The sequence below is a fragment of the Passer domesticus genome, chromosome Z (genome assembly GCF_036417665.1).
Source record: "Passer domesticus isolate bPasDom1 chromosome Z, bPasDom1.hap1, whole genome shotgun sequence".
In the NCBI taxonomy this organism is placed as follows: domain Eukaryota; kingdom Metazoa; phylum Chordata; class Aves; order Passeriformes; family Passeridae; genus Passer; species Passer domesticus.
Window position 1 is genome coordinate 50,828,563 of NC_087512.1, and position 15,975 is coordinate 50,844,537.

The 15,975-nt window shown below is 46.4% G+C and overlaps 1 protein-coding gene and 1 long non-coding RNA gene across 3 annotated transcripts; one reads left to right on the top strand and one right to left on the bottom strand.

Annotated features, from left to right (window-relative positions):
- The first annotated feature begins 1,058 nt into the window (after window positions 1-1,058).
- Window positions 1,059-2,543, top strand: LOC135290555 (uncharacterized). Its single transcript, XM_064404474.1, has 2 exons — window positions 1,059-1,647; window positions 1,753-2,543. The coding sequence occupies exons 1-2, from the start codon at window positions 1,231-1,233 to the stop codon at window positions 2,449-2,451; spliced, it is 1,116 nt and encodes a 371-aa protein (XP_064260544.1). The 5' UTR covers window positions 1,059-1,230; the 3' UTR covers window positions 2,452-2,543.
- Window positions 2,544-12,242: 9,699 nt separating this feature from the next.
- LOC135290891 (uncharacterized) lies at window positions 12,243-14,651 on the bottom strand. Of its 2 annotated transcripts, none has more exons than XR_010353719.1 (2): window positions 13,921-14,651; window positions 12,243-13,661 (listed from the first exon to the last, which is right to left on the bottom strand). It is a non-coding gene; the product is annotated as an uncharacterized LOC135290891 (long non-coding RNA). The 2 variants fall into 2 exon arrangements; XR_010353720.1 differs by having other exon boundaries at window positions 13,805-14,651.
- Window positions 14,652-15,975: the final 1,324 nt, after the last annotated feature.

Genomic DNA, 15,975 nt, shown 5'->3' on the forward strand with positions numbered 1-15,975 from the left:
GAGATAGCGCTTCACTGAGCCAAGCAGCCACATGTTCTCCCAGAGGCACCAGCCCTTTGGTGCCAACACAGGACAGGTCAAAGGCCAAGTTCTAGCTGTCACTACCTGCAGGAAATGGCTAGGTCCTGACAGGACTCCAGCACTCAGCATCCTCAGCCAGCAACAGCAAGTGCGGGCTGGCCCAAAACTTGCAGCTCTGCCTTGCGCTGAAGACAGCACCAGGCACAACAGGAACTTACAGGCTCGGAATATTCCGTCTCTGGTGTGACCGGTGATGGAGGCTCGTGGTCATATCCCTCAATTTGCTCCTCTTGGGCTTCTTCTGCAGGAGCAGAGGGGGCCAGAGGAGAGATGGCTGTTGGTTCAGTCACCTGTGGCAAGAGAGAAGCATGAGGGACAGGCCATTACCAATCATTTAGAACCTCATTTCTTTGCAGATCTACCACCACGTCTTCTAAGGAGAAATTGTAACATTGCATAGCGACAGGATTCTGATTCATTCTAGCTGAATTAAAAGCTGACTATTCTGGTGTACTTCAAATTCATCTGATTTAAATATTCCTTTTATTTGTTTTTATATCAGTTCCATGGGGTCAACAGGCAAAATAATCTAGATTATTTTGAAACTGGAGAAAATCCTCTCCTTCTGGGGCTGGTCCTGCTCTGGAGCAACAGGCACAGAAGGGGATTTGCTGGGAGCCCTGGTAGGGATGTCCTCCAGTGTGCTGGCTTCTTCTTGCATCTCTGCAACTATACTGTGCAGGATGCTGCTATCCACAGATCCTGCCAGCCACTACCAGCCCCAGTGTATTCCCTCCTGCCTTTGTCTCAGCCAGGACACACAGAGTCTGGAAGATGCCGTTTTCAATGGATTAGTTCATGCCCAGCCCCTGGGCATGAGGCCACCCAGGAGCATTGGGCAATGGGGGCTGTTTTCAAGGCACTGACACAGCGTGGCTGCAAGCCTCTGGTGACCCTCCCATGTCTGTCTCCATGGCAATGTCTACCAGTAGTCCCAGACCTGTGTGCCGAGGTGTGAGGGAATGAAGGTGTGCCATGACATCCCATTGTGGTATCACTGGATGGTGGAGGAAAACATCGCTGGGTGGTGGATCATGATGTCACATGGGAGTGCTTTGTGACCTTGCACTCCTTTCTGTTTATATTCAGGTTCTAGATGTCTCTTTGCGGCATCCACCATTGAGTGGTGGATTGTGACATCACTGGGGGATGGATATGAGGTCTCATTCTTCACTACTTGAATTTTGGTGCCAGCCAAGCTTGGGTTCGACTGGATTGATCCTTGACTCCTGCCAAGCACGCCTGGTCCTCATCTCTCCCCTCCTGCTGCAACAGGCAGACATGGCCACAGAGACAAAGTGGAACTGCCCCATCTGCCGGGACACTCAGAATGATGTGGCTTCTGCTCTGCCCTGTCACCACCAGTTCTGCCTGGGCTGTATCCTGCGGTGGGCAAAAAGAAATCCAGCGTGCCCACTCTGCAGCAGTCCACTAGAGACTGTCAGGTTTTCTGAGCGGGGTGGACAAGACTACATACAATTTGCCATCAGCTCCCCTGAAGAGTCACCAGAGACCAACAGACAGGCAGGGAGAGCTCCTGGAGAGTGGCTGGAGACCCACAGACAGGCAGGGAGAGCTCCCCACCACCTTGCCGAAAATAGCTTCCATGGCCTTTTCATGCCTCCTCCATAGCCCTCATGGCCCTTTCATGTCTCCTCATGTTCTTCACAGGGAACACTGTCCTCAGCTGAGCAGGAGGCTGCAGAGCCAGAGCCTGTTGGTGGCATTCTGCCCCAGGTATGGGCAGGACTGTTCCAACAACAACAGCACCTCTTGGATCCTGTGCAGCCCTGGCTGTGCCAGAGGCTGGTTGAAATCTATGGGGACCAGTGGTGGAGGGCAGAGGCTGCAGAGGCCTCCATCTTGCACAGCCTTTGTGCCCATGGTCCAAATGCAGAGGCCTTGGTGGAGGTGCTGCAGCCCCTCCTCAGCAGGCACACAGCATTGCTGGTGCATGGCATCATCAGCGCCATTGTGGGCCAGTGCAGCGAAGAGGCCCAGAGGCTGCTGCGCTTCCATCACACCAGAGAGGACAACAAGCCTGTGGCCAGCACCAGCTCCAGCAGCTGCAGCTGCACTAGGTTGCACAAGAGGACTCCTGCCACTGACCCCACAAGCTTCAACATGGAGGAGGAAGCTGGAACATCACAGGCCAGCCTCCAAGGGAGTCACATTTGTGCCCAACCTGTGTCTGGCCCTGCAGGGTGGGACCAACCCCAGGAGGAGTCAGGGCAGCCAACAGTGGCAGGTCCATCTGCTCAGGGAAGCATCTGCAGCCCCTCTGCTCCTGGCCAGGGCAGGAACCACTCTCTTAGGGATTCCCAGCATGCCCAAAAGAGGAGAGCCCCCAGATCCCAGGATTCTCTTTAGCCCAGCAAGAAGCCACCCTGACGGTGGCACTAGCGAGATTCCAGGAACCCTTTAACTAAGAAAAAGTAAATAAATTCTATTTTGCTGACAAAGTTCCTGAGTTCTGCTTTGTCCTCCTTCTAATGTTTTTGCCTGACCCCCACACCCCATCATCAGCTGAAGGCCTCTGGAGTCCCAGGACCATTTTGACAACACCTCCTCACACAGGAAATCCTGCTGCAACTGAGATGGTGGAAGAGCTTCTGAGAAAGTGGGTGCTGTGCACCACATGGTTATCCTGGAAGATGTGTCAGAGCTGCCTGCTGACTTACCTGGATTTCCGTAAGACTTTTGACACAGCTCCCCCCCAAGATCCCTCCCCTCAATCAGAGAGAAATAGATTAGGACAAAGAGAAATCAAACTGAGTAAGTAGATCTATAAGCAGAAATCCTACTTAAAATAAGGAATTTTGATTCTTTGTTCTGAAAAGCAGGACCAGCCCCAGAAGCAGCTGTAGCCATGGAGACAGGCCTAGAAAGGTCACCAGAGGCCACCAATTAGGCAGGGACAGCTGACAATGCCTTGAAAACAGCTTCAGATAACTCAGTGTCTTCAGTTTGTCTGTTTGTGGGGTTCTTTGTTTGGTTGGCTGGTTATTTGGTTATTTAGTTATATCTGGACTGGCTTATTCCAGATGATTTTCATCTTTATTAGGATTTGTTACCTACTGACATTCTGCTTTGGATGTGTAAAATAAACATTTTAATGAATATTTTCCTCAAAACAATCATTTTTATCTTCTTTCTAATTAAATGTCTAAATATTCATTTTAAAAGATATGATGGCACTACTGTTGAAGAGAGCGGGGTTTTTTTATTGGAAAACAGTTGATGACACAGTCCCTGGCAAATAATTTCCAAATGTTACACTCACCACAAAGAAATCTATTATTATCTTGCAACCAGTTGTAGCATCTGTGATTTTGCCATTTTTAAATCCTAAGGGTTTAATTCCAGTATATTTTAAATTGGTAAGTTAGTGCGATTGGAGAGTAATTTTTGCTCTCTGTCCTGTCACTGTAAGATTAGTAACCTTTCTCTTTTAAGGTTTTTTTGTTTCTCTGTGGTTTTCTTTGTCTTTGTTTGAAGGACTTTCCAAATGAGATTCCACACTGCTTTTCCACTGGGATCTCACTGCAGCTCTACACTCACCATTTCAGCAGCACTAGGTCATACTTTGAACTTCATTAATAATGACCACTCTCATTACTTCTCACACATTTTTATTTTGCTTCATAAAGACTGTTTTTCCTGTTGTATTTTTCTACTCCCCTAACCCAAATCAATTAAATCAATTAATCAAATTCATTTTGTAAAGTGATCACATATTTGAAATCTGTGTTCACATTTACTATACTGAAGGTCCACAATTCTTCCTGCTGTCTGTTTAATACCCTATTTATTATCTTGATTTCAGAGATAAAAAGGTTGCATTAAAAAAAAAGAACAACAAAAAAACAAACAAACAAAAAAAACAAAAAAAAAAACAAAAAAACCCCCCCAAAAAAACCAGCAAGCAAAACTCTAGCTGCAGAACATTTTTATCATTACTACAGGTATTCAGAAACTGAAAGAAAAACCCCAAATTTAGCTCTCACTGCAGTACTCGTGACAAACTGGTAACTATAATTCCCAAGATTCAGTTAAGTAAATAATGTGAGCTACATGTTGATGGACCAGAAGATAACTCTGTTACTGTAAAATGCTAAAAAGCTGATGTCATTCCCTTAAAAAAACAACCAACCAATCGAACACCCAAAACCCCCCTCTTTTTAAAAAAAATCTTGCCTATGATAATTTTGAATTTTCCTCAGTGCCTTCTGCCAAATCCTTGGTGTCCACCACATCCCCACTGTGCAATATCTAACTAACTGCAGCAATCAAAGATGAGAGGGGACAGTTTGTCATAAAACTCAGCCTTCTGAAAGAATGACTTCTGTTAAAGATTCCAGCAGCTCTTTCTGATTCAATCTCTCCCCTTCATTAATTCCCAGTTCTCATAAATACTACACAAATTCATCCTTAATGCAGGGCCTTGTGCTGACTGTCAGTTCTTGTTATGGTGAATCTGTTTCTTTATCTTGTGTGGAGGCAACCATGGGGTGGACAGAGCTGGGATGTCATGGGAAGACACCATTGTGGAGATCAGGATGAGAGACTTCCCACGTTTCTTTTTGTGCCAATGCAAATGCGTTACTGTCAATCGACTGTTGTTCCTCCTCTGGTTCCAGAAAGTTCTACACCTCCAGCTCCCCCCATTGGCTACCCCCGAGAAACCACGGCTCTCCCCTTCCCCATTGGATGTTGTTGAGTCACCCCACCCTAGCTCCTCCCTTCTTCCCCAAACCCATTGGCTTGTTTGTACCCTAACCCCTCCTACCTTCCCTCCATTATATGCCCTAGCCCTTCCCCTGCTCCTGCCTCCTCGCCCTGGTTCTCCACCTCCTTGGCGGAGGTTGTGCTCCTGCTTGTTCTCCTCACCCTCACCCCATCTGGACTGTCAGACCTTCCTTCAATAAACAGGTTCTCCTGTCTCTCTTGCCAGGCTTTTCTTACTACATCCAGGCTTGAGTGCAAGGTGGGCTGAGGGAGCTGGTCATCCGGACTGGGAGAGGATTGCTCTCGGGAAGGCGGTCACCCCAGCAACACCTACCTAGGGGTGCACACAATCCCAGAATCTTGTACTTAATTAAGTAAATTCTGAATTCTGCTTATTCATTCATTCTGCTTTTTTCCATTTTCAGATTTCTGTTATAACTACAGTGTCACAGCATAATGCTCCTGACAACTGACTCCTTTTTGCCAAATGTGTTTTCAAGATGAGTTCTGCAACTTTCATCTTTACTGCCTCACATTCAAATGACAGATGAACTTTTATCAGGCTTCCAAAATGTAAATTCAGCTCTTCAAGAAGCAATCAATTACAAACCGGTCTGTATTTCCAACATTCTTTTTGTAGCCTCTCCATCACATACTCATATTTCAGGTTTGGAGAACAGTCAATGTATTTTGAGAGTATAGCTTCAGAGCTGAGCTCCTCCCTTTTAACAGGTAATAAATAAGCAAACACTTCAATTGTTTTCCTATGGTGATCTGATAAGACACAGATGAAAATGGTTTTTGAAGTTTCTTCCAATGGTCTCTCTACTACTCTGGTTTCAGCCCAGATGTAGCGCTCTACCTGGTGCTGTTTAGTCTGTTCAGGGCACTTGTATTTTACCCTTTTTGCATAAAATGCTCAGGAATCGCCACTGGGCACCCACTGATGCACATCCATTTTATTTGTGTCTTAACTCAGCTGCCTTTTTCCATCTCTGTCTTTTTCCTTCCTGAGATCCTCCTAATAAAATTCTCAACAAAGTGATTACAGGCCTTTGTTCAATCAAAAGCTTAGCAGCTGAAACTTGAGAGGCTTGGACTGAAGATCAGGAAAATCTTTTTCCCCCAAGGACAAAGAGGGGGAGTGAAGGCCTGGAGAAATTGTGCCACTGTGGAGGATTTCAAGTCTTGACTGCCTGAAGTCCCAGGCAACCTGGTCTAACTCCATGAAGGACTGCTTTGAGCAGGAGGCAGGAGGAGAGATCTCCAAAGATGCCTTCCAACCTTATGTGTTGCTCAATTCTGCAACAGATCCAAGTCTGGGTACTACATCTTTTGGGTGGGAAGGCCAAGGCAAAGCAGGGCTGGGCTGCAGCTGCTGCTGCTGTGTGAGCCCTGCCGGGCGTGTGGGCGCTCCCAGAGCCGTGTGTGGGGCTGGGCTGGAGCTGCAGCTTTCTTGTCCTCTGGGTAACCTGGTGCCTGCAGCCCAGTCTCCATCTGGGAAATCCTCAGCTGGGCAAACTGGCCAGTCTTGCTGTCCATGTTGCAGAGCTCAGTCACCTTGCTCTTGGGCAGCTCTGTGGGAAGAGATGTGTGTTCCCACGCAGTCCCTGCCAAGCTGCAGCCTGGATGAGCCTGCTTTGCTCAGTGTTGTGGAGGAGGAGCAAATCTCTGTGCCAGGACTCCTTCCTTAGCAGCCATTCCATGTGTTCAGTGTCACCCCCACGTTCAACACTGCCAGCTTTGACAGCTTTTGGACTGTGTTTGAGAAGTCAATCTTTTCCATTGCTGAAAGCCTTTGGGGCCCAGACTACAATGTTAGGAATGAGGGATTGAGCTATGAACCGTGTGAACCACAAATGTGTTGGAGTGCATTCCAAGCGCTAAGTTTGGGATTTTACTTTCTCAATGGGACAGAAACACTACTTGGTTGTCCTTCTTTTTGGGATTTTTTTTTACCTTACAGGTTTTTGCCCCATAAGCCTGGAAATACCCTAGATGCATAAATGTTTGCCTGGATCCTACACATGGGGCAGCAGCAGAGGGCTCCGAAAAGCACCACGGTGTGATGGGTTGTCTGAGCAGTGTGTGGGGGTGTGAGAGTCCCAGCAGAAATGTGTGCCTTGCGTGTGGGTTTGCAGCACAGGGCAGGGCTGGGAGCGAGCTCTGCCCTTGCTGACAGCCGTGCTGGCAGCCAGGAGAGCCCCTGGCTTTCTGCTGGCTGATTTCTCACAGCTCCTGAGATAAGCCAGGGTCAGAGCATGAAGGCACATCCCCTCACTTGGTGTCTTCTGGTTTCCTGCATTCATTTTTTGCCTCAAAAGTCATTTTGTAACAGCTTGAATTTCACTTTGGCCACCTGAATTCTGAGTTTAAAACCTGCTGGCCAGGCAGTTTGTTCTCTGTCAGAGACAGATTCGCTTTTCACATTCTGCTCCTTATTTCACCTTCCTTTGCAAAAATGAGTCCTCAAGCCTCAAATTTTCCTCCCCTTTATACTGGGATGTTTAAATAGAGATAAAATCAATTTCCATTCACTTTTTTCCAAAATAGTTTTTGCAAGGTTTTTACGACATTTTCCTTTCCATGTCTCTCATACAAGGAAAAAAAATTCCTCCCTCTTCCCCTGCCCCAAAGGCTTTTGTTCAGTTTGTTTGTGCCATTTCTGTTTCTTTATCATTGTTGAATCTATGTTTAAATCACATTGTGATAATGAACACAACTGCAGATATGGATATGGATAAATATAAATTTGAACATGAAGCTCATTTTAATATTTGCTCTAGTGATAGGGCAGACAAAGCATGTTTTAGTTGTATAAAATGCTTTTAGTTTCTTGGTGTTTAGTTTCTTGTTTCAAAAGTGGGGGTTTTTTTGTTCTGGTCTTTACTTTATATAGAGAACTGGGCCATATATAGGTCCCCTATATATATAGGTTCTCCATAGACAACTAATGGCTTTTCACATATATTTATATGTGCATGAAGAGGAACTCTTTTTTTTAAACCATTTACTCTCCTAGATCAGCTCAGGCAAAAAAGCTTAGGAAGCAATTCATTCTGTTCTAGGTGGAATTTATAGTATGCTCTCCAGTCAAAGCATAAAAGAGCTAAGCTAAGACAGCACATCGTCCTTAACTCTGGAAATTCATTGATGGCAGCGAAGAGTCCACGGGTGCATCTCCTTGGGGAATAACTTAGACTGTTCTTGCCAGCTTGAATTAATCCCAGTAGCAGGACATAGTAAAATGAGCTGTACATCTTGCCCTAATCCTATTCTTACCCATCATTTCTGCTTTATTATCTGAATCTTCTGTATCTCCATGAACTTGGAGGTTCATGACCACTTTCGGCAGGACAGGTGTGAAGCCTAATTTTACATGGCTGCTTTGGTGGCTAATAAAATAACAGATTACCTGCTAAAATGCACCTGCCAACCAAACAATGCCTACAGTGAATTTGAAATAGGAGTATTTAAATATAAATGGAAATTTGACATTGGCCCGTGTAATTAGACTGATGATCCCGATGATCCTAGGAGTTTTTATTCTTGGGTGTACACTGAAGAAGAAATATAATAACCAAACATCCAAGAATATACATCATTAGAGAGTGTCAGAATAGCCATTTCATCTCCTTTGCCTAATTAAGAAACCCATGAAAGCACTCCCTTTGTTTCCTCAGTAGCAAAACAAGTGTGAAGAAAAAGCCTCATTAGCAAGTCGTTGAGCCTTGAAATGAAAAGCAGACCGATTAGGGTGACTTATGTAGGCACACTTACGCGGTTCACAGAACAACGGGACTTTAGAGACTGGCACCTGTGGTTCACAAACATCCTATTAGGGAGACTTCCTGAGACTTCAGTCCTGAAAGGAAAGGACTCCTGAGATAGATGAGTGCAAATGGGAAATATGGGTAGGGACATGCTGTAGTTCTGACAATACAAATCCTGTTATTTTCTCCACTGTTACTTGTGATCTCTATTCACAAGCAACTTGACAAATGGGGAACATATGACCTGCTAATGTTATTTTAGGAATGCTGCTGACCCCAAGCCCTGGACCTTGCCAAGGAGCATCCTCCTGCAAGCCTGACTCCCTACATCGAGCTCCTTTACTGTCGTGAATAAAGACTCCAAAGGGCTGTCTAGGGGAATGGAACTGGCTGCTGTTAGACCAGACTTAGCAGAGTCTGCCACTGTAGTAAGAATACTCAAACTGAAGTCCTCAAACCAAGGTCCTTTCTCACCTCATTCTGTGACTCCAGTGCACTGGAATCACAGAATGAGGTGAGAAAGGACCTCTGAAAGTCTTTATCCCATCCTCCTCCACAACACTGCATCAGCCATGGCAGATTGCTCAGGGCTTTGTCCAGTTTCTCTTGAAAATTCAAAATAAGGAGAGTGCACAGCCTCTCTAAGTCTGCACAGGAACTCTCAGAATTTGGTTAGTTGAAGAAAAGTCTGGCATGCTGAACACTAGTTTCCCATCTTAAAATTACAAAAAAAACCAAACCAAAACCAGCAAAACTCCAGCCAACCTCCAAACCAGATCAATGCTCTGATTGAATTGTGGTATTACAAAAAAATTAGACTAATATTTTCTATCAAGAGTTATCACCACATGATCGATCTTTCTACAAGATGAAGAGCTGTTTGCATAGCTGGTGGGCTGAATACAATGCTTACTCTTCAAAAATCACTGGCCTATGGAACTGCACAACGCTTATTGTAGGACCATGTTGAACATTAACCAAGAAGAACAGGAGAGTAAACAGCCCAGTTATGCCAACTTTTCTGCTAATTTGGAAAGAAGTACCCGATCTTTGGGTGGTCACTTATGACTTGGGGGTCACTGACCACCAGGGACCAACAAAGAGACTCTTGTGACAGAAGATCCCATAGACAGAGTGGAGGAATTGCATTAATGATTTGGGAAAAATTACTATGAGATGTATGTTTATTCCAGGAAAATTAATGATTATGTACATAAAATACAATATATTAATGGAAGTTTTTCTATAATCAGCATGCATGATATTTCAGAGGAGATATCCCCTTGTGCATCTGGTCAAATAAAGAATGCCTGCTTCTTAATGCTTAATTGGTGTTAAGGGCTTTTATTTTACCAGTTTGTGGCAATAACTTGACTCAGAGCAGATGAACTAAACCATCTCATATCTTGTGGCAATTTTGCCAGTACTGTATTTGTGTGAGCTTGTGCCTTTATGAAAGTTTATTTGTATGGAAAATGTACAGAAGTTTTCCTTGTACAGTTCTCGGCCCCACCCCAGCACACACATTTGCACCGACACACACACATAACTCACACCCCTGAAGACATTTTTATAAGAAGCATTTGTTCGTGATAAACCTCTTGTTGGAAGCAGTAGCTGTTTCTCACTACCTGAAGAAAAACAGCAGAAAAAATTTCCTCATATACCCAGTAGATAATTATCTTGTTGGGATCAGACTTGGCAGAAATTACTCTGCTTCCCCACATTCAGCTTTAGAGAGGTCTGAGCTTTGTTCACTGAGAATGGGGAAGATGAGTGTGAAAAATGCCAGTCACTTGTTTTTAAAACTTTAAAAGTTTAATAGTAATAAAATGGTTATAAAAATAGTAATATAATTAGAGTAATAAAAATTTGGACAATTAGGATTTAGGACAGTACGAGACAATAAAAACAAAGAGTTATGGACAGTCCAGGTACATCTTTCTGGGCAAAATAAGCCCAAAAAAGGACACACATTAACAGAGGATTAACCCTTAAAAGCAATAGCCTGTTGCATATTCATACATCTCACACATGATGCACAAATTCCACTCAAAGGATTCTGTCTGGTCAGTGTCAACTTCTTCCTCTTAATCCTGACCCTGGCTTCAGTGCTGAGCTAGGCAGGAAGAAGTTAGTTAAGGGAGCACTAAATTCTTTTTTTCTGAAAGATTTAGATGTCCTGTGGCTGCTATCTCGGTGCAAGTACCTTACATAGCATAGTTTTTATTTTAACATTATGTTATAACCTAAAACTATATTTAACACACTACTTAAGCATAACTTTCTAACATAACCCATATAATATTCACTTTAATATTTGTGAAAAGCCAAACATAAAGTGCACATTTTTTCACATGAGGGCAATGCAAGTAGTCAAAAAGAACATTAACAGAGTTGCATTTTGCCCACAACTTTTACATCTTCAGCTCCAAGGAAGCTGTGAAAGGCCTGACTCAGCTCAGAGAGAGGGACAGAAGTGCCTTGCCTGGGAGGCAGAGATTTAGAATCTGAGTGCAGAAAGTCAAGGCAATGGTTGGAGATTTAAATGCAGCACAGTACTGCCAGCACTGACTGCTCTTTCATGATGAGGTGACTGGTACTGACAGTTTTCCTTTCCTTTTTTCTGTGAACCAAGGCTTTCAGTGTTTCTGTATTTGTATTAATGAGAAGGATAGTGTTTAGGTTTATGGTTTAATCGAGAGGAAAGCAGTGTCCAAATTAAACTGATTTCACTTTTGTTTTGATTACATTTTTTTCTGTGCTAAGTCTGAAAATCAAGGACATCTTTTTGGAAGTGCTCAGAATCCAAGATCTCTGACTTTGCTTTGGTAGTAGCTGAGTGACCCCTCAGAGCCTGCTTGTCTTGAACTGAGTACGCAAAGATGTGAGCTCTTTCACCCTCTTTTTTTAGAGGGGAAAAGAACCCCAGGCTCAAACCTAATTCAGCCTGTGCTGAATTCTCTGAAATATCTGACTTATTGAAGGAAGTAACATTTTGTGATACTTGTGGTATCAGAATGTGCAAAATTTACAATTCATTCAGACACTTGTTAATCCAGACCAATAACACTCTTATTAATGTTTTAACACAGTTCATGGAAATAAAATTACTTGAAATTTTGTCTTCAGTCTTCAATGATGTTTTGAATATGAGAATATTCATTTGGGAGAGGAACAGAATGTGTTTACACCATTCTAGTACAGTTTTTTTCATCATGCAGATCCTCTCATTTCTCTTCTCTAACTTAAGCATTAAAGCAAAACACCTGCTTTTAAAATGCAGCTTAAATGTAACAGTTTCTGATATTTTGCGCTTCTTTTTCATTATCTGAAATATTCAGTTGTAATTTGCTTTGTAGCATTCTTGTGGGACTGAATTGTGGGACTGAAAAAATGACGAGAACATATATGGAACAGTATTAGACTCTTTGTCAATATTTATATTTTGCTTTATATGTGCCATTATTAAATCTATGCTGTGTAATAAATTTTACCAAGCAGTTCAATTACAGCAATTGCTTTTCAGCAAGCTAGACGGAGAAAGCATTCATTTGGGAAAGCAAGTTTTCCACATACTCCTTGTGCATTATTCCCCCGAGTGAACGACTTGCAATTCAATAATTACAGTGTAATACAACAAAACTATCAGCTACTGTATAAGAGCATAAAAGGTTAATTTATTAAAGTTAACTCCTTCATTCCAGCACCATTGATGTATCTGGGACTACATTTTCAAATGTGCTCACATTTCAGTATGTCATGTTCTATCACTTACTGAGGGATCTTGGAGCCCCCAGCACCAGAGGACTGCCCCGGCAGGGACTTCACCAGGCACGGCATGGAAGCAGGACCTGGGAAGCTGCAGTTGTTTCCCAAAGTTGCTGTAGGCTTGCTTGGTCCAGGTTTCATCTCTTCCCCTGATGAGAGCCCCTCAGGACTGCAGGGTTGCACAGGTGCCCATCTTGGCCTCTTGTTGGGTGGGGGAGAATCCTGGGGGCTGGGGGCTCTCCTCTTTCGGGCACGCCAAGTCTCCCTGTGAGACTGGTCCCAACCCTGTACCTGGCTGCAGATGCCACCCTGGGCAGATGGACCTGCCACCACTGCCTGCTCTGGTTCCTCATGGAATTTGTCCCTTTCTGTGGGAATGGGCACAGGTGAATGGTGCCTGGGACTTCCTTGGAGAACGGCCTCTACTGGTCCTGCTGCCTCCTCCATGTTTAACCCTGCTGGGACACTGGCAGAAATGCTCTCTTGGGAGCTGCTGGAACTGGAGCTGCTGGACATGGAGCTGGAGCTGGAGCTGGCCCTGGCCACAAGGCTGTCAGTCTCCTCCCTGCCAATGCTGAAAAGCAGCAGCTTGTGGGCCTCATCATTGCACTTGGCCACAATGACCGTGATGAGGCCATGGATCAACGGTGCTGTGTGTTCCCCAAGGCAGTTCTGCAGTGTCCAGACCAAATTCTCCACATTCAGACCATGGATGCAGAGATCATGCAGGATGTTGCTCTGTGCAACTTGTACCAGCCACCACTGGTCCTGGAATATTCCCTCCAGCCTCTCACACAGCCAGGGCCGCACAGGATCCAAGAGGTGCTGTTGTTGCTGGAACAGTCTTGCCCACACCTCAGGCAGGAGGCCACCCACAGGCTCTGGTCCAGCAGCCCCCTGCTCAGCTGGGGACAGTGTTCCCTGTGGAGAAGGTGCAGGAGACACCAGAGGGCCATGGGGGCTGGTTTCATCCAGGAGGATGGGAGCTGCCCCTGTGTGGCTGCTGGTCTCTGGTGACTCTTCAGGGGAGATGACAGCAAACAGCAGATAATCCTCTTCAGCCCGCTCAGAAAACCTGACTGTCTCTATCAGTGTCCTGCAGAGTGGGCATGATGGATTTGTTTGTGTCCACCGTATGATGCAGCCCAGGCAGAACCAGTGGTGACAGGGCAGAGCAGAAGCCACATCCTTTGGAGTGTCCTGGCAGATGAGGCAGTTACTGTAATTTTCTCTGGCCATTGTTGTGCTTGGCAGCATTTTGGGGAGAGCTGAGGATCAGGAGCTGCTCTCCTTCATTGGCATCGCACACTGCAGGAGAAGCTGTAGTCACTGACTGTCCCAGGGAGGGGAGGAAGGAATGGCCAGGCCCCTGAAGAACACTCTCCCACCTCCGTTAGTGCCATCACCCACCCCATGGCCACCCCAACGGGACATTTTTGTGCACAGCTCACCCTCAGTGCTGCACGTGCAATACCTGGCTGCCCCAGCCAGGAAGGGCAGGGAAACAGGAGCGATGGCTCTAGGATGGACACTCTAGGAGAGATGTTGATGGCAGCCCCCAACATACCACCAATGCTTGGAAAAGCCTGGTTTGACTCTGCAGACCCCAGAGTCTTCCTCAGCATGAGTCAAGGCTTGGGCCAGATTGGCCCAGTTACTGCTGGTGCCCAAATAAAATCAGCAGTAGATATGTTGTCACAATCTGCTACTTGGGATGTCACCTTCCAGAGCCTGGTGATGTCACAATGGGATGTTCCCCACTACAGGTGACAGTGCCAGGAAAGAAAAGAAAATAGTTTCTTGTTTTGAACTTCTACATTTTCATGTTGCTTTCCCTTGGTCATCTGTGTCATGTATCCATGGCTGTGTGTCTTGTCCCTGCTCCTGACACATTGCCAAGGTGTCCCAATGAGCAGGAATGTGGCGGGAGCAGTCACCATGGACTGCTTGTGGCTGGATGATGCCTCCTTCCCTCACTGCCTTTCCCTGTGCAATGCCAGGATTTGGAGTGTTTGGGTGGGGGTGGCCAGCCTTGGGTGAGAGGAAGGATCCCCTCCAGCTATAGGCATGTAAGCCACTGTGCCCAGCTGCAAGAGGAAGCCCCTGCCAGGTCCCTCAGGCACACCTGGTGTGTGGGGACATCTCCTTGTGATCCCCATGCTGACACCCTAGGGTGGTGCTCAGGTTTCCAGGGATACTCCTTTTGGGTGGGCAGAGCTCAGAATGACCTCCAGGCACTGGGACCAAGTGGGTCAATAGGGAGCTGCCAGCATAAGCCAGGGGTGATGCCCAGTTGGATCCTCAATGTACCTGTGACAAAGATAATGTGCCCCTCCTGCGCACTCCACCTTTGTCATCTGCTGCACTGTGGGTGCGTGGCTGCAGCAGGGTTTTCTGTGGGAACAGGCACCAGTGATATGACCCTGAGGCTCCAGGGCCCATGGCTGTACCCCTCAACATGCAGGTGTCACCAAGAGTGGGAAACAAGGGGAAGAGTAAAGTCAATAGTAGGAAGAAAATCCCAGAGATTGTGGGAGTGAAACAATTTATTTTCTTTTATTATTTCCTGACTAAAGGGTTGCAGGAGTCCTGCTAGCGTTGCTGACAGGGTGGCCTCCTGCTGGGAGAAGGATAATCCTGGGAGCTAGGGACCCTCTTCTTTGGGGGGTGCTGGGACCCCTTCGGCAAGAAGTTCTTGCCCTGGCTGAGAGCAGAGGAACTGTGGCTGCAGCCCTGGGTAGAGCAACCTGCTGCCACTGGCAGCTGCAGTCTCTCCTGGCTCTGGTCCCACTCTGAGGGGTTGGGTGCAGGTGAGGTGCAGCTGGGGCTCCCAGGGGAGATGGATGCTGATATACCAGGTTTTTTCTTCACCTTGGAGGCTGCAGAGCTACTGGTGTGAGTCCTCTCCCAGGATCTACTGGGCTGTGAGCTGCTGGATCTGGATCTTCTGCAGCTGCTGGAGCTCCTGGAGCTGGAGCTGGAGCTGGCCATAGGGCTGATGTTCTCATCCCTGACAGGACCAGAGCTCAGCAGCCTCTGGGCCTTCTTGCTGCACTGGCCCACGATGACACTGCTGATGCTGTGGATCAGTGGCACAGTGTGCTCACGGAGGAGGGGCTGCAGCACTTGGACCAGCATCTCCACATCTGGACCATAGATGCAGAGGCTGTACAGGATGCAGCTCTCTATGTCCTCAACCAGCCACCACTGGTCCCAGTATATTCCCTCCAGCCTCTGACGCAGACATGGCTGCACGGGGTCTAGGAGATGCTGCTGTTGTCGGAACAGTCCTGCCCACACCTCGGGCAGGAGGCCACCTACAGGCTCTGGCCCTGCAGCCCCCTGCTCAGCTGGAGACAGTGCTCCATGTGGGGAAGACAGAGGTGTCACGGCTGCATGACTGAGGCTGTTTTCATCCAGGAGGAAGGGAGCTCCCCCTGCCTGGCTGTTGGTCTGTGGTGACTCTTCGGAGGCTCTGATGACCATGTCTACATAGTCATCTTCTTCATGGCCAGGAAACCTGACAGTCTCTACTGGCCTGCTGCAGAGTGGGCACACTGGACTTCTTCTTGTCCACCACAGGATGCACTCCAAACAGAACTGGTGGTCACAGGGCAAAGCA

Excerpts from the sequence above, each read along its gene's own strand:
- LOC135290555 (XM_064404474.1), top strand. The coding sequence starts at position 1,231 with ATGGATATGAGGTCTCATTCTTCACTACTTGAATTTTGGTGCCAGCCA. Across the intron at positions 1,648-1,752 it reads GGCTGGAGACCCACAGACAG|GGAACACTGTCCTCAGCTGA; the intron begins GCAGGGAGAGCT and ends TGTTCTTCACAG.